The sequence below is a fragment of the Gloeophyllum trabeum genome (assembly GCF_000344685.1).
Source record: "Gloeophyllum trabeum ATCC 11539 unplaced genomic scaffold GLOTRscaffold_00013, whole genome shotgun sequence".
Taxonomy (NCBI): Eukaryota; Fungi; Basidiomycota; class Agaricomycetes; order Gloeophyllales; family Gloeophyllaceae; genus Gloeophyllum; species Gloeophyllum trabeum.
In genome coordinates, this window is record NW_006920422.1 from 360,235 (window position 1) to 378,880 (window position 18,646).

The 18,646-nt window shown below is 55.5% G+C and overlaps 4 protein-coding genes across 4 annotated transcripts; 2 read left to right on the forward strand and 2 right to left on the reverse strand.

Annotated features, from left to right (window-relative positions):
• Window positions 1-1,217: 1,217 nt before the first annotated feature.
• GLOTRDRAFT_95774 (uncharacterized protein) lies at window positions 1,218-1,995 on the forward strand (the record flags this gene model as incomplete). Its single annotated transcript, XM_007871104.1, has 3 exons — window positions 1,218-1,277; window positions 1,547-1,846; window positions 1,879-1,995. 3 exons carry the CDS (start codon window positions 1,218-1,220, stop codon window positions 1,993-1,995), a joined length of 477 nt encoding a protein of 158 aa, XP_007869295.1.
• A 297-nt stretch (window positions 1,996-2,292) lies between these two features.
• On the reverse strand, window positions 2,293-4,717 carry GLOTRDRAFT_95775 (uncharacterized protein; the record flags this gene model as incomplete). Its single annotated transcript, XM_007871105.1, has 6 exons — window positions 2,293-2,862; window positions 2,885-3,017; window positions 3,103-3,707; window positions 3,760-4,305; window positions 4,499-4,588; window positions 4,652-4,717. 6 exons carry the CDS (start codon window positions 4,715-4,717, stop codon window positions 2,293-2,295), a joined length of 2,010 nt encoding a protein of 669 aa, XP_007869296.1.
• Window positions 4,718-5,461: 744 nt separating this feature from the next.
• Window positions 5,462-7,743, forward strand: GLOTRDRAFT_64852 (SWI/SNF complex protein). Its single transcript, XM_007871106.1, has 2 exons — window positions 5,462-6,160; window positions 6,211-7,743. Exons 1-2 carry the CDS (start codon window positions 5,498-5,500, stop codon window positions 7,651-7,653), a joined length of 2,106 nt encoding a protein of 701 aa, XP_007869297.1. The 5' UTR covers window positions 5,462-5,497; the 3' UTR covers window positions 7,654-7,743.
• A 6,469-nt stretch (window positions 7,744-14,212) lies between these two features.
• GLOTRDRAFT_117599 (P-loop containing nucleoside triphosphate hydrolase protein) lies at window positions 14,213-18,165 on the reverse strand (the record flags this gene model as incomplete). The annotated part of the gene is made up of 8 exons (XM_007871107.1): window positions 14,213-14,982; window positions 15,035-15,999; window positions 16,067-16,147; window positions 16,203-16,379; window positions 16,440-16,553; window positions 16,624-16,726; window positions 16,778-16,923; window positions 18,057-18,165. The coding sequence occupies 7 exons, from the start codon at window positions 18,163-18,165 to the stop codon at window positions 15,566-15,568; spliced, it is 1,164 nt and encodes a 387-aa protein (XP_007869298.1). The 3' UTR covers window positions 14,213-14,982; window positions 15,035-15,565.
• Between the last annotated feature and the right edge of the window lie 481 nt (window positions 18,166-18,646).

Genomic DNA, 18,646 nt, shown 5'->3' on the forward strand with positions numbered 1-18,646 from the left:
GGACGAGCGGAAGTCGCTTTCTACCCAATAGGGGAAGTCACGGTGCTCGTTTTAAGGACCGTTTTAGCCTCGAACACGAAATCCGTTTTAGCCTCGTTTCTGCAAAACGGCTCTGGAGCCGTTTTGCACAAATCGCGAACACGGTTTTCGTTTTAGCTCGGCATCTCTCGGCATTTCAGTTTTAGGTAAGCTCGGAGTCGCAAATCCTCTTGCCATATCTAGGCTTAACTGAAGCCTTGGAGAACTTATGTCCCCTCCCGAGTGTCTAGTTTGTGCTGGGAAGTGACAGTGTCCTTCTGTAGTATATACCAAGTGTTTAAAACCATCTCAACTTAAAGAGTGCTGTACCTTAAAGAGGAATCACGGCTCTACATTGGAACTCCGCCTACAGTCAGTGGCTGTAAACGTTGTGTAAACGCGTGCTTGAACGAAGCGTTGAACTGCCCACAAAACGGATTTTATGTGGGGTGGTCACGGTTGATTTCGGTTTACGATGCGTTTTAGAGGTCGACAACGAAATGCAAAACGGACGCTAAAACGGCCTTAAAACGCCAACCGTGACTTCCCCTAATGTACTAGTAGCCGCAGCCCACTCCAACGTCTTTCCAACCAACCCTAGTATCGCAATTGACGGCGCGAGCAGCAAATACACGTCGGTCCCGCACTATAACGTTCCTCATTGAAGACATAAGTTTGTTTATTACGCCAGTCATACAAAGAGATATACAGATTACATCCGAGATGAAGTATACACAACGAACTGAAAGGCAAGTAAAATGGTGAAAATCCAACTACAATCCCTTCAAGTTATGATATCGATGAAGCCTGGCCACGAATAAGACATGGGAGAAGGCGAGAGGACTGACAGAAACGATGTGATGACCAGAAAGAACCTATCACTAGGCTTGGAGAAAACACGAAGCACGTGAACGACGAAGAACTCCGATGTAAGATCTCCCAGGTGTAGGGGAATAAATCTCCACACGAACGAGAAAATCTCTCTCCACGTCCCGCATACCGCAAACAGCATCTGTCAATAGGCAGCAACTGCCCTGACGCCGGGACACCTGGAAGCACATTCCGGAAGGACAGAACAGAAACGAGTCGTCTGCATACCACAACACCGGAGGATTGGAGACAGCGTCCTCTCGCCTCAAGGAAAACGTAAACCCTTCGGGCTCGACGACGGGCTACTTAGGGCATGAGGGGCGGTGGCGATGTTCAAGCGGATCGGTCGCCGGTCTAAAGAGAGGTTAGAAAATTTTAGAATATCCAAGGTGAGACGCCTGCCAATACTAAAGTTAGGCAAAGCAACGCGAGGAGGTTGATGGAATATCTGCTCACCTATGCTGTTCTGGACTTGATGATTCCACGAATAGGAGAGTTGGCGCTACTCAGTACTTATCCTCCCTGAACAGCGAGCGTCAGAGGGCGTCAAGATGACACCCTCCAACACTCGTGGAACTTCGCGTGAGTATGCGTGCATGCTATTCATTAGAGAGAGCACATACCGTCCACGATACCCGACGAACCATTCGCGCCCTAGGAAGTCGCCAGTCGTGATAGCACATCTAGTAAAGGCCGGAGTAAGTATACTGCTCAGACAGGACTCGAGTATGGCACACACCTCACCGTCAGCACGAAGCCGCCAAATCTTGAAGGACCCTCCAACCAGCCGGAATCCTGCGTCGAACTCTCCGTTGCCCCTCAAATCCGACGCATCGTCGGAGCCCAGCCCGCCATCTCACCTTCAGAGCCTGCGCTATCCAAGAAGTCAGGATCAACCGCCATACCAATGTGCCTACAACAGTGCTGCTTCCAGCAAGCACGTCACATTCCCGAAACTGTCAGTGACCGGATCGCAGCAGGTTTGGATAGATTGTTGCAGTCGCGAGATTGAGGAGCGAGGAGTCGTTAAGAGTCATCAATGTTGAGCGTCTCGCTGTCATCGTGGATAGAGTGAAAGGTCGTAGAAATGATATGAAGACTGTCTAGGCATGAGAGTGGCCTCGGAGAATCGGCTTCACCGCTTCGACCAAGGAATCTTGAGCACCAGACCGAGTGTAGGGAATCCACCGAGGACAAGAAGGTACAAAACCACGGAATAGAAGAAACCAACTCCACAATTTGAAACAGAAGAGAACGGAATCCAGAATAGACAGGCTGAGAGCAAGATACCATAGCCTTATAGGAATCTTCATCTTGATCAGCCATGTCGAAAAAGCGTGCGGCGTCCCTCATGAATTAATCCAAACCATATAAAGCGTGAACATTGTCGCATTATACCCTGCTTCAGTCGCCGCTGATGACGTTGGGAGCGTCGTCCGCCATGTCAAACCCGAACAGATCGTCGTCCAGAGTTGTACTCGAACCATTGCCATCCTCGGTTCCAGAAAGATGCTCGATAGACAGAAGCGCGTCGATGGGACCGCCATCTTCAACAGGACCCACGGGTAGTGCATTGTCAGCAGCCTCGAACAGTTGATCAAACTCCAGACCAAGTTGTTCCCGTTGATCCGCGCGAGTACAACCGCCAGCACGAGGATCAGTGATGCTGTCGTCGATGTCCGAGTCCTCGCCATTCCCGAAGATCTGCTCCGAAAGGCTGGGCTGGAGCTCTGGTTCATCCACGTCGACCACAGTGCCGACCGAGTCGCTGGAGCTGCTGGAGCCAAAGAGATCGTCGATATTGTCATTAGCGGGAACAGCGTCGCCGTCGTACAGTGCATCCGCACCGGCGTCGCCCATAGCGAGACCCACATGTTGCTGTGGCTCGTGATGAACATCGTCCGCGACATACCGGTTTTCGTTAACACCAGGAGAGGAAGGGAGGACCATGGGCTCGAAAGTACCAGTCGCAGTCTGACCGCCAGCTTTCATCGACATCGTCAGAAGAAGTGCGGTGGGCCATCGGCTGGAAGCCAGTAGCAGCATCGACTACGGCATAGTTCCCGTCGGCGCTATAGCCAGACACCGACTCGGCGACGCATCCATTCATCGGAGAATCAGCAGTAGTCCTACAGGCCACGACATGGGAGATGATATTGTCGTGAAATGCCCCGAGCGCTGGCCCCTGGCCAACAAATGACTGCAGGCCCGCACGCCGCTCCCGAGTCGCCCTGCTGTCGACGTTGCCGTTCTTCGCCATAGATGTCGCACGTCACGATACCCAGCATCCGGTCCCGAACGGTTTGGAGGTCTCCGGGAGAAGCCAGCTCGCGCAATTCCTGCGGTAGTGACTTGCGCATGAGGGTCAGCACCGATTCGCGGGTCTTCGGCGGTCCATGTACAGCGGGGACGTCCACAGCGATCTTGCACTTCCTAGCGTAAGGCGCCATCCGGTTAGCTTTAGACCGACCATTCTTGAGGATTGGCTTTAATGGCTTGAGCTGCCCGAGAGACATCAGCGTATCAGCTGGACCACCAGGCGAGACGTCGGAAGAAACATTGACCACCGTAACCAGAGGTAAAGGGGGCAGAGACTCGACAGGCGTTGAAGGAACAGCTGTGACGTCCTCAGACAAGCCCACAAGAGTACCCATCAAGAAATCCGCTTCCGTAGCGATCGGCTCCTTGCCCAAGTAGGCGAAGATGCTGACATCTGAGGCGAGGCTGTCGATGGTCTGCTGAGGAGCTGTGAAGGTGCAGATCGGCACCGTTGCATCCAGCTCGACCGGGAAACTGAACTGGAAGACCTTCGCGACGATCTAGGGAAGCGAGTGAGCATCGATGAAAGCACACCCAGCGTCCGTCACAAACCTGCTTGCCCTCACACTCATCCCTTGCGGCGTTGTCCAAGAGAAAGAGACTATCCATATCCATGAGCGACATCCGGTGTTCAGAACGGGAAACCCTGCAGCGCTTGACGAGATCCGGGCGACCGTCGTCGACGCCATACCAATAAGCTTTCGAGTCGTAGCCGTCGCGCCGACGTTTTCCTTGGCCGGGAACAACACGCGCCGAACCGTCATAGGCCTCCAGGTGCTCTCCAAGGCAGATGCGACGGAAGTGGGGCACAGCAGCGAGCTGAGAATCCAAGATGGAGTTGCGACATTGCCAGTCCCTCCAGCGCGCAATGAGCAACGACTGCTTGATGATTTCCGGGATAGAAGCGCGGAAACGGTCCTTGAACTCGGTACGAGACTCGCCTGGCCTGCGCTTGATCTGCTTGCGACGAGGGGGGAAGAACGGGTACCACGGTGAGAGGAATCCGATACTTGAGGAGCCAGGGTGTAAAGATGGCCAAGTTCGACTACTCGGCGAGCCCGAGGCCAAGAGGAACGAACATGCTGGGCGACGCTGCGTCTGCAAGTGGGATGAAAGAAGGCGCAAGTTGGAGGAAGGAGTGAGAGAGTGAGAGCGAAGAGACGAGAGTAAAGGTTGAAACAGTCGAAATGACGAACCATGACCGTCACGTGTTAACGTCCGCACACTTTCACGGTGAGAAGAGGGTTTCAAGGTGCTTTCGCAATGTGAAGGTTTTCATCCAAGTATACACATATGCATCCGTCTTACCAGCCCGAGTGTCCTCACCGTTGTTTGGTATGTTGCGTCGTCTCGATATCCAATTTGTGACGGTTTCCCCATACTAGTAAATATGATGTGCAAGCTCTTGAGTGCCAGCATCGGGGCGGTCATTGATTTCACACACCACAATCTGTGCACTCGCATCTGCGAGACGGATTAATGTCCTCGTCGAGGTAAATCCTAGAGGCATCACTATCCTTTGTGTCCAGCGGATTGTTCACGGATTTCGAGCGGCTCCAGACTACGCTTGAGAGTCGGGTAACCGACTCGCACGAGAGAAAGCTGCGGAGTACTCGTTGGATGCCACTCGGCAACCGCCTCGTTCAGGCATCCCGAGACCCTGTGGGCAGTGGCGGGGCCGTCACTGGGATGATATACTTGAGGCCGCAACGGTAAGTGTTCAACCGTACCTCGTAACTGCATCGAGGCGATATAAGTCCAGTGTAACTGGCCTGCCTGGCTGCATGCTCTAACGACTCAAGTGCTGGAGACGGAATACTGCGCGTAAATCTAACAGAAACAACAAATGTCAGACAGTGACGGATCCTTCGTCAAACTGACTGTATTGACTTACCGTGTCGCTGAAGTATTCGACTGGAGAAACGAACTTAGCCTTTCTGGCAGACAAGTAGAACCTCACTACATCCTGAATCAGTAACGCTACAAGCTGTCACGGCATATACGGGCAATTTCTAAAGGCCCGCCCAAGCGGATGTCGAGCCGGTATGAAAGTAGGTTTTCTTGGAACCCCGCTTGCTAACGACCTGTGATTGAACACATAGCGGGTTGCCAACGATCTTATGGATATTCAAAGAAGAAGAAAGCAGAAAGTCAAGCCTCGGACTCGTGTTATTCCGGGACTATTTGGATCTGTTTGTGGCTGGGAAGATCTGAGTGGCTGTGATATTTGGCGTCGCGTGGTAATCAAGCTGAAGCCGCTTGCCGACTGTTCGAGACAGGGAACACGACAATGGATTCACCTAAACGCGTTGGCTCACCTTCTCCTGGCTCCTCCGATGCGAAACGGATTCGTCTGACCGTTCCACAGCAAAACCAAGGTGTCGAGGCTGTGGATCCCGAAATTGCTCCTGGCAAAAAGAGTGAGCTGGAGCCAATACAAGGCGGGGACATAGGCAATTTACCCGGCGAGCCGCCTGCCGAGACGCGTCCAGAGACAGGTGGGAGAGTGCGCGTCCTGGGGGAAGGGGAGGAAGATGGCGGTGACGTGGAAATGGGAGAGGGCGGCGACGACGAAGGAGATTCTGGCGAGGAGAACGAAGACGAGGATCCCGCACAGTTAGAAGCGACGAGAGTTCGTCTGGAGGATCAGGCGCGCAAATACTTGGCTGCCCAGACGCACGAAGTCATCATTCCCTCCTACGCTGCCTGGTTCGACATGTCCAAAATTCATTCCATCGAGAAGCGCGCCCTGCCCGAATTCTTCAATTCCAGAAACAAGTCCAAGACCCCTGCCATTTACAAGGACTACCGCGACTTCATGATTAACACCTACCGCCTCCGCCCTTCGGAATACCTCACTGTTACAGCTTGCAGAAGGAACCTGGCGGGTGACGTTTGCGCTATCATGCGCGTGCATGCTTTCTTAGAGCAGTGGGGTCTGATAAACTACCAGGTGCGAGGCAGTCCTCTCGTGCACGTGGTAAGTATACTCATCCTTTTCAGATTGATCCCGACTCGCGTCCTGCCACATTGGCACCACCATTCACAGGCCACTACCGTGTCATTATCGACACACCCCGTGGACTTCAGTCGCTACACCCTGGGACGCGGCCGCCCAACCACCCTCATGCGCAGGGCGTGAACGGTGCTCCCAAGCCCGGTTCCACGTCTACTCCAGCATCCCTCGAACTTCGCTCCAACATCTATCAGACTACGGCGAAAGCCTCGCGGCCCATCAATGCTGAGCAGGCAAAGGAGCTGGCTAACGGTGCTTCTGCTCCTGGTGGTAATGGTCGCGCGACCGCATCGATCACGTTCCAGTGTGATACGTGCGGTGTTGACTGTACGGCCGTGCGGTACCATTCCCTCAAAGTGAAGAACTTTGAGCTCTGCCCACCGTGTTACCTTGACGGTCGCTTTCCCTCGACCATGTTCAGCGGCGATTTCGTCAAGCTGACCAACGCTGCCACCACGAGCGGCAACGCCCACCTCAGCGACAATGACTGGTCGGACGACGAGATTCTCCGGCTGCTGGAGGGCGTGGAGATGTATGATGACGATTGGTCATTGATTGAGGAGCATGTGGGCACGCGATCTGCGCAGCAGTGCATACGCAAATTCCTGGAACTCCCCATCGAAGATCCATATCTGGAGACAGAAGGCTCCATGGGCGGCCTTCGATATGCCCGTATACCCTTCGAACAAGCAGACAACCCGGTGATGAGCGTCGTCGCTTTCCTGGCTGGCGTTGTCGGACCTGGGGTCGCCGCTGAGGCCGCCAAGACGGCATTGCATGCCCTCACAGATGGTGCCACAAAAGAGGAAGAAAAGCAGGACGCCAAACCCCCTGAAGCGGGTGAGGGCGCAACTGCCGGCGCTCAGGGTGATAAAATGGATCAGGATGCTCCAAGTCAGGGCCAAGAGGGCGCTTCAAGTAAACCGAGCACTCCGACCCCTCCGTCAAACGAGATGGTCACGGACAAGGGAGAGGAAAAGCAGCCTTCGGCCCGGATACCTCATTCCAAAGTCGTCCGCGCCGCCGACCTAGCCCTCAAGGCATCTGGCAAGGCCGCGGGGGCCTTGGCGGATGCCGAGGACGCGCAGATCCGCTCTACGCTAGCGAACCTCATCAAACTGACTCTGACAAAGCTCGAGCTCAAAATGGCACAGTTCGAGGAGCTGGAGGATATCTTGGAGGAAGAGAGGAAGGCTCTCGAGACCGCACGGCAGCAGGTCGTTGAGGAACGCGTGACATTGAAGCGTACGCTCGAGAAAGTGCGTAGTGAGCTCCAGAAAAATGGCGCTGCCGCCGCGGCAGATGCTACGTCCCAGACCAGCCTCGGTACGAGCGGGCAGGGCACTATTGTCTCCCAGGTGCAAGAGGGCACCGCTATGGAAGGCGACTCGGGTCCGATTAGCGGAGGAAATATGGCGCAACTCAGCTGAGTCGTTCTTGGTGATATTGCATTCCTTGTAATTCTATTGTTGTCCCTGCTGTCTAATATCATTTATCTTTATTGTTCGGATTGGTCCCGGTCCCGCTGAATCGACTATCATCGTGACGAAGATGTACCGGAGAGCACCTCGGTGTGTAACAACAGGCCGGTAGGTCCACAGCCGTCTGGTTTATGCTCCCGCTTGCCATGACGATCGTCGAATCGAATCGTATCCCACGTACAGAACGTTGCCTTCCGACACGTATGCCCATGCATGGGCTTGTCTATGAGACCCGGCATGTGTATGGAAGCCACAGGCCTCGCGTGCACGGACAGCGGAACGTCTTCATACCAACTGACGTCGAGTTGACGGCGGACTCCGGCTATTAATCAATCTCCGTGGTAGGAGGCCGTATTTCAACTCACCAGATGGACGGACGTGCCTGAGGTTCTCTGGTGTACAAATCATCATAGGGGCATGTAAGACGCCGCAGGTGAAGCGGGAGAACCAGGAGACGCATACGCTGATTTTTACCACCGCTCAAGAAGTCGCATTGTGATTTGGGTCTGATGTTGCACGTATCGCTGCGGACAGCCGAACGGAAGCCAACCGTGGGAATCGAAATCATTGGCTCGGACTCAAATAACCGGAAATGCCAGTGGCTGTCTCCAGAGCAACTCATGCAGTTCAACGCCTCTAAGATGTGTGAACCATAACGTGCAATGACCTGTGGCGGGAGGCATGTATGCAATGACTAGCGTTATCACTCATGGCTTATTTCAGATGTCCGAGTCGTATGGTCATGTTCCCCACAACCTGAGGCGTCAGGACTGAGGAGATTCGAATTCTTCCCGTCGTAAAGGCAAGGCAAACAATCGTCAGACTGTCCAGTCACTGTAGACTGGGTACGTCTGCATTGCCGCCGTGCAAAGCGGCTGCATAACTGAGTAGACATCTTCGCGGACATCCAGATATGCTCATGATGTCTCCTCTACTTCGTCTAGTGTTCCGGGAGGTCCTAGTTGATGCTGAGTCCTTGTTTTATGCCAGGTGAATATACCGCCTACAGCATCCCTAAGCGTGGCCTGAAACGTCGGAGGCACTCAGCGGTTGCGTTCTCCTGGTCGCCTTATGGGCTCTGGCACTTTCGACATCGGTGCAGTCGCCTAATCTCTTAGTCGGCTTACACGATCTCGGACGCCATGCTCTGCTGCTCTTCTACGATGGGCTGCGGGTCAATATACCCGATTGCTCACTTTATCTCCAGCCTCCAAAGTACGCCTGGAAAACCTCTCGAGCACTGCTATGGACGGAGTCTCTCCTCTAAATACTGCGGCTGCTAGTCGCCGGATAGGCAATAGTGATCGGGCATTTCATGCCTGTCTACTTTGGCCATTTTGTGAGTGCTCGACTCCGCTGCAATTGTTGCGCCGCTGCTAAGTCATGCAAGGTCGAATCGCGACGTTCTGTCTACAGGGGTGGGTATACATAGGTCTTCATGTTACCGCCGAAGCCCATTTCTCGTTCCACGCTCTGGTCTCTGTTATTGCGCCACCTAGGCTGTGTCCGATGACGAAGCGTTTCGGCTCTGCTGTACACAGGAGACGCCGAAGCTCTGTCATTTACAACTACCTTCCGGAACGTCACTCCGTTGCGTGGAACGTGTGCCTTGTATCCAATTGGGCCACTTTTGTCTTAGAAAGGTCAAGCCTGTTCTATCATTATAGCCGGGTTCACACTCGAGTTTACTCGCGAGAGACACCCTTCTGCGTGCGAGTTTGTGTCGGGACGTAGTGTACCTAGCGCCACTGTCTAATTCTCTTCCCTCGTCCGCCAGTATCAGTGCTGGCTGGTCCGACTTCGCCGAGGGTACTGGACAGGAGCTAAATAATTGCAGTTGTAGACCTCTCCGCGCGTCCGGTGACACCATGCCGGTGGATGTGGTACGATGTTTCGGAGTTAGGCCGAGACTACACGAGGCATCGCATGTTGGGGTTCATTTGCGCCAGGCTGATAATGTGGCTTCATTCATCCATCACAGCGACAATGCGGCACATGCAGACGTAACGATCGATTTTCATAGGTGACTGTAAGACGTAAGGATCATCTCATTAGCTTCAGTGTAGATTTAAGTCTCTAACTGCGTATTGCTACTGAATAGGATGAGGTGGGCTGGTCTCGCAAGGTGTAGAACGTCATTGTGTATGAGGGTCTGAATGACCTTTCTGTTATTTATCCGGAACAGGCATATCATACATAGAAGGTTGCTCCCTCGGAAAGGCCTGGTAACGGTCTGGTACTACGCTTGTTCGGGACGATCTAGCAGCTACCGCCTTCCAGAGTGTTCAACCTATGCTTTTATTTTGGGCTGAAGTTCCGCTGAATGAATATGAGAGCAGATCTTTCAATGCATCCCGCTCTTCCGGCAACATGTGTGCCCTGGGGAAGGTGCAAGACTTTGTTACCACGACCAAAGCACACCTTCCCTCACGTAGGCAGACGCTTCTAGTCATGCGCGGACTCAATCTCATTGGACCCTATGTTAGGGGTATGTCAGAGCTTCTTCGAGAGGGGAGACCGGATCGACGAATCCGCACCACACGCCAATCACTCTCAGCCAAAGTCGAGACAGCGTCTGATGCTTGATAAGAAGATAATTGAATGCTGTGGTTCTCACCCAAAGTCTGCGAGCAGCGGAGTCTGCTTGCACCCAGCCTTGTTCGGAGCCTTTAGGCGGAGCTAGATGGGATTAAAGTGGGAAACAATAGAAGCACCCACTGTATTCAAAGGTATAACAAATCCACGTCAACGAGAGAGGTTCCGCAAGTTACCGATAACAAGGGGCGGCATCTCTACATTTCTTCTCGGGGAGCCGGTGCGTAGCTTATACATAGCCTCCCCGGAGGCGGTGTATGAATATCAAGCCGGGGTCTGGTTCGAAGGGCGGCTGGAGATGACTGTGCGACGCATGGGCATAGATAAGAGGGTACTGCGTACAAGTAGATCAATCCCGTCTTTAAAGATATCGATCATCTTACCAAGTTATAGAGTGGGATAAGACGAACTTGGATGACATCAAGTGTTTGCTTGACCAGAGTCGAGCAGAATGGGTGAGAATGATCTGGCACCAACTTTGTTTGACATCACACGGACAGCTAAGATAGAATAGACTAGTTACCCAGGGCGCGAAATAATATTACCCAGGATGGAGTCCATGCGTCCATAGTGAGACAAAACAGCGTCTTTAGTGGTGAAGGGGATTTGTTGCTGGCGTTGAGTGTCCTTTGGACAGGTGCGTCCAGAGGGGACCTCAAAATTGCACACGTCCCAATGGCAGCCCGTATAGTCTTCCGATAGCACTGGAGCATAGAATCGAAATATTGTCAGGCCAGTAGCCTGCGAGAGAGCGGTGGCATCACCCCACACTTCTGGGTAGTCGGGACACAGCCACTGTACCAATTCGATAGCGGATAATACCGTTGACTGACTCGTCGTGCAAGGCAGTAGCGCAAGCCCTGGATAGTCATGGAGATGACCCCAGTTACGAAGTTCCGAGGCAACATCCTCTTATAAAGGGCAGGCCTTTGCGGGCGAACAAGACGTATGCGATGAGCGAGCAAGTCCGTGAGGCCATGAGCATTCGAGATAGACCAGAGAGTGGGGCATTACTTTACGAACCCCCGGGCAAGGTCGCATAGCGCGGAAGCAACCCCCGCAGCAGCAAAATAACCGTTAAGCCGGAAGGAGACAAGAAATGCAAGCCGATAGCCAGACGACCCGCGCCAGAACTTGTGGCACGAAGTATCGGGGCCGCGCGATATTGCGTCTCCACGTCGCAGACCAGACCACCGTGTCCGATCACAGAGGTGAGTGCATACTGCCGATATACTTCTATGGCCCGGCTGATATCCTGACGGTCTAATGGCTGCCTGGAGGTCCTACAAAAAAATCTTCTGATCCGGAAAGAACGCACACACAAGACTCTAGTAGGGTTTTCAAAGGTCAGTACCATGTAGGTTCGTACCCACGCCTGCGGCATCCATACGAAGGTAGGGGAGCTCCCATCCCAATTTCATGCCGCACGAAACGAGACAACCCGAGCGGGAGCTTCAAAAGATGGGGCGGACATGTGGCTGCGAGACGCCGCCTCCGGTAGACCATTGTGGCGTCAATATGAAGGTCGGGCGCTCCCGCCTCAATTTTGTTCCGCTCGCAGAAGAGAACAAACGGGCGGGAGCTTCAGTCGGGATGGGCGAGTATCGCGTCCGATAGATTCCAACGGGGGGCACCGTGCGCGTTCTGCCCCTTCGCCCACGAACAGAGATACACCGCTCCCGGCAGCGGACCTGCGATTCCCCGACAAGTGTAGCGGCTATCTGGAGGTCCTATAAAAATACAGTGATCCGGGAAAGGGACTGCGGCGGGGCATCAGAGACTGCTGTTGTGGCTCCTGCTAGCAGTCGGAACTGTGGAATCTGACAGAGTATCAGGTGCCGTGGTGCCGTCGGCGGAGGAGACAAAGCCCAGTGGGGACCGTCTCGCGAGATGTCGCCGCCAATGCGCTTGCATAGGCATAGGCCTTTCCATCTCGGTCCCGTCATTTCGAGGTAGAGATAGATGGCTATTCGCAACTGAGCTGCGCCGCACAGATGCAGATGCTGACGAGATCTGAGAAAAGCACGACCGCATCGCCACAGCGGCGGTTGTATCGAGCGACGCGACGCGAGTGCTTCCCCACTGGCCCCGGGGGGCGGGTCCTCGCCGGGAGGTCAGCCTGACCGTAAGAAACGGTCTGCGGCTTGCAAATGGTGGCCGGTGACCAGATCTAAGGCGCCATCACATTGCCACAGGAATATTTCGCATGTGTGTGCTTCCCGACCGGTTCCGGAGGGGAGACCATCGGCGCCTGGGCGTGGCATCCGCTAGAAGCCTCAGTACCAGGATCCGGGATGCCTGCGATGACTAATATTCAGCACGGAGGCTACGCTTGCTTCTAGTGCTTTTCCACCTCCGAGGACTAGCTGCGCGTGATTAATCCCTGTTGGATCATTGCGTATTGCCTGCCTGCGAGTCGATTCCGAAGGAATCTCGGTGATCGCCACCTAGCCGCGGGCGGTGGAGCAGTCCTGACGGTGTTGTACCTGCGCCCTCAATGACGTGCCGTTGGGCGTCACCGTATTTTGCGCGGTAGGGTGCGGTGACATGGCAGACTGGTGTGCAGATATATAAACTATGTTAGTCACCCAGTTACCAAGACGCACACCTTTGTCATGCGCCTACAAACAGGAAAACATGTAGACCAATTTGGCCGACGTCGCGCTCACTGCCCTGGCTTAACATTCAGTCGGCGCCGCCCTGACTCGGGCAGAACGACAGACATTTACGCTTGTGAAATGCAGAGCTCCGGGATTTGTATAGGACTATAATAATAGGACCTACAGACGGGTTAGCGCGGCCACACGCCCCGTGCATTATCGATCTGGTTACCTAAGGATACCTAGCAACTCCGACGTGCCACGCCACAGGCGACTCCAAGGTCGCTCGGAGTCAGCTGCAAGCAATGACAAGCCTCGGGCGTCGCAGCTCCAACGGATGCCGGGCTGGAGGGGGCTCGATAATCAGTGGGAGTGACACCGACAAGCATCAAGCAAGCTAGCCGCCGCCCGAGACCTGGAGTAGCTGTATTAGGGTGATGGCGAGCTACGGGTCAAAGTGGGCGACGGGATTGCCCTGATTACGGGCTGATATTTTTCTAGGGTCGTGTTGGCCGTGTCCGAGTGCTGCTTTCAATGGGCTCCTGCCGGAAAGTTCCATGTATTGCCGTGGGATTCTCAGAGCTGCGCGGCCTCGACTGAGCCACGCCTGTCCCTCGCGCGCAACGCCGGTGCTCGCTGGCAGCGGCTGGAAAGCAACTACGCTCTACGGATGCCAGCCCGTGTCGTGTCCGCAGCGGGATGGGGCGTCGGTGGGGTCCCATGTTTCACGGCGCTGCCCTCGCTTCGCTGCAGATGTCCAGTTGGAATGATATCGGGACGCGCGGCGGAGCTTCTCTCTCCCGGCACTTGCCAGATCTAACTTTATCCGTGTATCTCAGCGCATACGCGACGCGTGCAAATGGCTCGGAAAAAAAGGAGCGGTGCTGGACGACAATGGAGGGAGGGAACGTGTGTCCTTGAGTCGGAATGACTAGGAAAATTGAATCGAGGACAATAGCCCTACGGAGCCAGATCTGGCGATCGAATTAGCCCATCACTGGCAGCCCGGAATCCGGCCTGGATGCCATATCCGGCGAGCAGCTCCGACAGATCTTTGTTGTGCAGACACAAGAGCTTCCATAAAAGGAAGAGGTCGCGGAGGGCTGGGACGGAGAGAAAGGGGACGCGCCCATCAGAAATTGGTCCCTTGGAATCTTCGAAGCGCGTGGAAGCAATGGAAGGCTGGTCGATTGTGGCGTTGGCACCGCTCAAACCACGTGAAGCTTCTTTAAATCGCGCGTTCTGTTTGGGCGTTGTACTTTTACGGAATCGCTCTTCTTGCACCCCAACCAGCACTCGCCCACGCCTGCCCCCGCCCATAAAAGGCCCCCGCACGCGTCCGCCATCCCGGAATGCCCCTCGCTGCCGCCACCATGTACCCCTACAAGCGTCGACGCACAGCGACCACCGTCCTCGCCGGCGACTTCGACCCCCAGCCCCCGCGCGACGTCCTCACCAGCCTCCTCAACGGCGTCCCGCCCAACAAGGCCGTCGAGAAGGAGGAGCTCGCGCGCCGCGACAGGCGCAAGGAGAAGCGCGAACGCGAGCGCGAGCGCAGGCGCGTCAAGGCCGTGGAGAAGGAGAGGGCGAAGCAGAGGGACGCGCCGCAGCAGGCGGGCCCGTCGCACGCGTCGGCCACACCCGCGCCCAGGGCGCAGCCGCCCCTCCCCGTGCCCACCACCGCCACCTCGTCCTTCTGGCGCGCGCGCCCCGCCATCCACATCCCCTCCGCCGGGCAGCGCCCGTCCTCGGTCACGCCCCCGCCGTCGCCGCGATCCACGCCCGATAGATACGTGCCCTCCTCGCGCAACTCGTCCAAGCGGCCGCGCACGCCGTCCGAGTCGCGCGACCTCCAGCACCCCGACATCGCCAGTTCCACCACCATGTCCCCTCAGCCCCACCAGCCCCGCCGCAAACGCTCCGCCGTGCGCAAGGGCTGGAAGGGCTGGGTTGAGGGCTCGCCCCCGCCATCCGATAAGCTTATCAACCTCGACAAGGCTCAGGTATTGCCGGAGCGGAGGACCAGGAGTGGCAAAAACTTTGACGCGATTGGTGTGGGCAAGGATGGGTGGGTGTAAACCAGGTATGTGCAGCATTTTATCAAGCGGCTATATCCCGCCGACACCCCACCGCAGACATCTCAAGACTCGAATATGTCCTTTGGATACCTCTTAACACTGTTATGCTAAAGAAGTATTGCTCTCTATTGCGCGACGCCGCCAAGAATAGTTCTCGAAATATTTGCACATTGCGTTTTCAATGGGTCCATCTTGCATAGATGATATTTGTACGGTAGTAGTTACTCTAGGCCGAATCCATGTGGTATTTTGTGATATGCACCAGAACAAAGCAAAAATAACCGCAGTCTCCATTCCGACGCACAAGACTCGGCCTTCCATCTCATACCGCGAAGCAATGAGCATGCTGAGCGGGATGGTCTTCTGCAACACCGGTATCCATCCCAGCATCCGGGTCTGCCGCGAGTGGCCGGCACAAGAAGCGCCACCACTGATTGACACCTAGAATGCGGAATACCCCGCCCCAGAGCCTCCCTCAGTACCTCCGACATGCAGCCCTCGGGAAGAGCGCAGCTCCCACGCTCGCGCCTCCGGCAATAGTCCCGAGTCAAAGAACCACGCCACCGAGCCACACGGCTAGGGCCTATCCTACCGTCTCCCAACAAGCCTCGCCCGCGTCTTCGCCATCCGCTTCGCGATCTTCTCCTCCCTTGCCTTCTTCTTCTCCTGCGTCACGCTCACGCCCGCGCCCTCCCTGCGCTCCACCAAATACCGCTCAATGCACTCCTCCATCTTGCGCTGCACCATCGCCGGCGCGTCCTCGCCCGAGCGCGCGTCCACCGTCCACTCAAAGTCGAAGCCCCAGCCCTGGCGCGTCTGGGAGGCCGGGGAGAGCGGCGCGGACGCGGACGCGAGCCCGCCCTCGTCGCGCCACCACTTGACGAACCACACCGCCGCGCGGCTCAGGTCGCGCTCGCCGCCGCGCTTGAGCATCCCGAGTCGCGCGGCGAGCTGGTCTAAGAATTCCAGCACGTCGGCGGTGGCGGTGGCGGTATCGGGCAGAAGCTGCAGATACGCCGGAGCTAAGGGAAGGCAAAACGGGCGGCGGTTCAGTCAGTGGACATACAAGCTGTACGACGCAAGTCTCACAGCGTGGATTGAGGACGTTGAGCCTGTATAATAAATACGCAGCCAGCGCCTCGACGTCGTACAGGCCTTCTTTGATTCCCGCTTCAGTAAGACAAGAAAATCAGTCCGCGTCTGCCGCTTCTGAATTCACACCCACCTATCAAAGCTAACTTCACACCGCGCTCGGCACCCTTGTCACCCCTCCCGAGAAACGGGAGCATCACGCCGGGCGAGTCGTACGCATACACCAGCGGATCAATCGACAGTTTCAGCCGCGTCGAGATCGCCCTCGTCAAGCCGGGCTGCGACGACGTCCGCAACGCCTTCGCCGTCGCTACGATGAGACCGCGTAAGACCAATCAGCTATTCCACAGCAAGGAAATAGGAGACCCACGGCCCGGGATACCGATGTTCCGCAACGCATTGAGCAGCGTCGACTTGCCCACATTGGGCATCCCCACGACGAGCACATTCAGTTCGGGCGCGTGCGGGTGTTCCTTGGCTACGCCTGCAGGGTGGCAGCATCCGTCAGCGTCTGCTCTGCATGCCACTGTACGAGATAAGCGTGGATGACCTACTTACGAGCATCTCGTTGAGGGCCTTGATATCCCGCGGCCGATGCCACGACGCGAAGAAAAGTCTGTGATCAGGGAATTTGGAGAGCATCGCTCGGCGGAAGGGCTGTGCGCGTGTGAGTCCACATACACGAGAAGGCAGGAGTGTCGTTCCCACCTCAAGACCCCATTCGGGCACGAGATCGCGCTTGTTGAAGACGACTATGCGCTCGCAGGGCGTAGCCGCGCCGTACGATGCAGGTGCAGGGAGGCCGCTGGTCGCAGCGATACGGCCTCGCTCTCTTCGCCATTTCTGAATCGCACCTGTAGATGGGGACTATATTAATTACCGAGCGCTAACGGATATATGAATTGCGTAGGAATCAAGAAGAGATTATCTGGGATAAGGCGGTGGAATGAAGAGCAGGAATTGCCGTCAGAACACCCGGCGTCAGATTCTGCGCAGTCCCTGGGTAGCCCGACAAGATTTCCTGACCTGCACCCCGAGCACACAGTGGAGAGTTAGGGCACTGTGAATAATTATCCGGCAGCGGCAGATGTCCCGAGCGTATACAGTGGAACGTGCTCAGTATGCCCAGCTTGCAGCAGTGCCCCCTATACGGGCAAGTGAATGGGCGTTATGGCACCAGACGCTGTTCTGTACTTCTGGACTTCGACGAGCGCTGCGCATGAGCAAGACAGTCTTTAATCTGCCATCGCCGCGATTGCCATCAAGTGTGGGCGCAACGCCCAAGGGGTATAGACGCTCGCGGGTGCTTGCCGTTACGGGACTCCAGGCAGCCGCGCGTGATTAAGACAGGACAGCTGACTGCCGCCCAAGAGTAGCATCAAATGAATGGATATATGCCCTGTGGAAGGCAAGGATTCGCACTAAGCAGGAAAGTTATAGTTGGCGGCTGACAAACCGTGATCAAAGCACGGCGTAGCGGGCGGAGCTGTGCCTTTTCCTTGCGTGGATAATCCATGGATAGGAGCACCAATTGCTCACGTCATGCTTTGTGAGCTGCCACACGCTTCCCTGAATGCTTGGTGTTACAAGACCAGAGAGACAGTGCAAGGAAGCCTGCTAGCACATGTGATAAGGCCTAAGTGGATGAACGAGGGTGAATAATCGGGCGATGGGCGACGACGCATCGTTGCCTCATACAGCGCTGTGAATGATGGATGCACTGCAGGGGATTTTCTCCCTTTGCATGCCCTGCATGCCTTGCCCGACGATCGCAAGCCTCGGCGCCGAAGGCTGACAGCGGACTACGCCACCGAGCACCCACTAGTCTACATGTCTCAGCGACTCCACGCAGTCGCTCAAAACGAGGCCGCTAAGGAAATGTACACGTTTCCATGCCCGCATCGGTCCTTCGGACCAATTCATCCGCTAGCGGCGGAAGAACAAAGACCAGGAATATACAAACACACCACGGGGACGACCAACTCACCTTCTAGTGTCTCGTTGATGCTCGTGAGCGGCAAGCGGGAGTCGCGCAGCTCCAGCACGACGTCTGTCCGGCGCAGCAGCGCTGGGAGCATGCGCGCGAACTTGTCCATATGGCCAGGATACCATGAGGGCGGTGCTGGCAGTGTTGGGAAGGGAATGTGGGACAACATGACCGCGTATCTTGCTTACGCAGAGTATAAGGAAGGAATAAGGATATTTGAAAGGCAGTATATTCGGTGCCTGCGGTTAACTCGGACCAATGTAACTAGTATCCGCTTTCAGCTTGACAAGCCGTGCAGGCACCCGAATTCTGAGCCTTGCCCCTTGCCACAAGTTCAGAGACAAAGTCCTAAAGCACGGGACGACGAAATTCAAACAGAAATTTCAGAAAAGAAAAGACAAAGCGTGAGCCAGCGAGAGTCGAAAGCAGCACAAGGAAAGATTTGCGCAAGTCAAATTGGCGCCCACAGTGCAATAAGAACCCGGGAGACTGGCGCGGGAGGAAAGTCTAAAATCATTTTCGGCTATTTCCTTACGTAACACGATCATTCCTAATACGAAACGCGGCCTTCTCACCCAGATGAGATCGCG

What these genes read in the sequence shown, in the direction of transcription:
- GLOTRDRAFT_64852 (XM_007871106.1), top strand. Translation starts at nt 5,498, where the DNA reads ATGGATTCACCTAAACGCGTTGGCTCACCTTCTCCTGGCTCCTCCGAT. An exon ending in GGGGTCTGATAAACTACCAG is followed by an intron (nt 6,161 to 6,210) that starts GTGCGAGGCAGT and finishes CATCCTTTTCAG; the next exon opens with ATTGATCCCGACTCGCGTCC.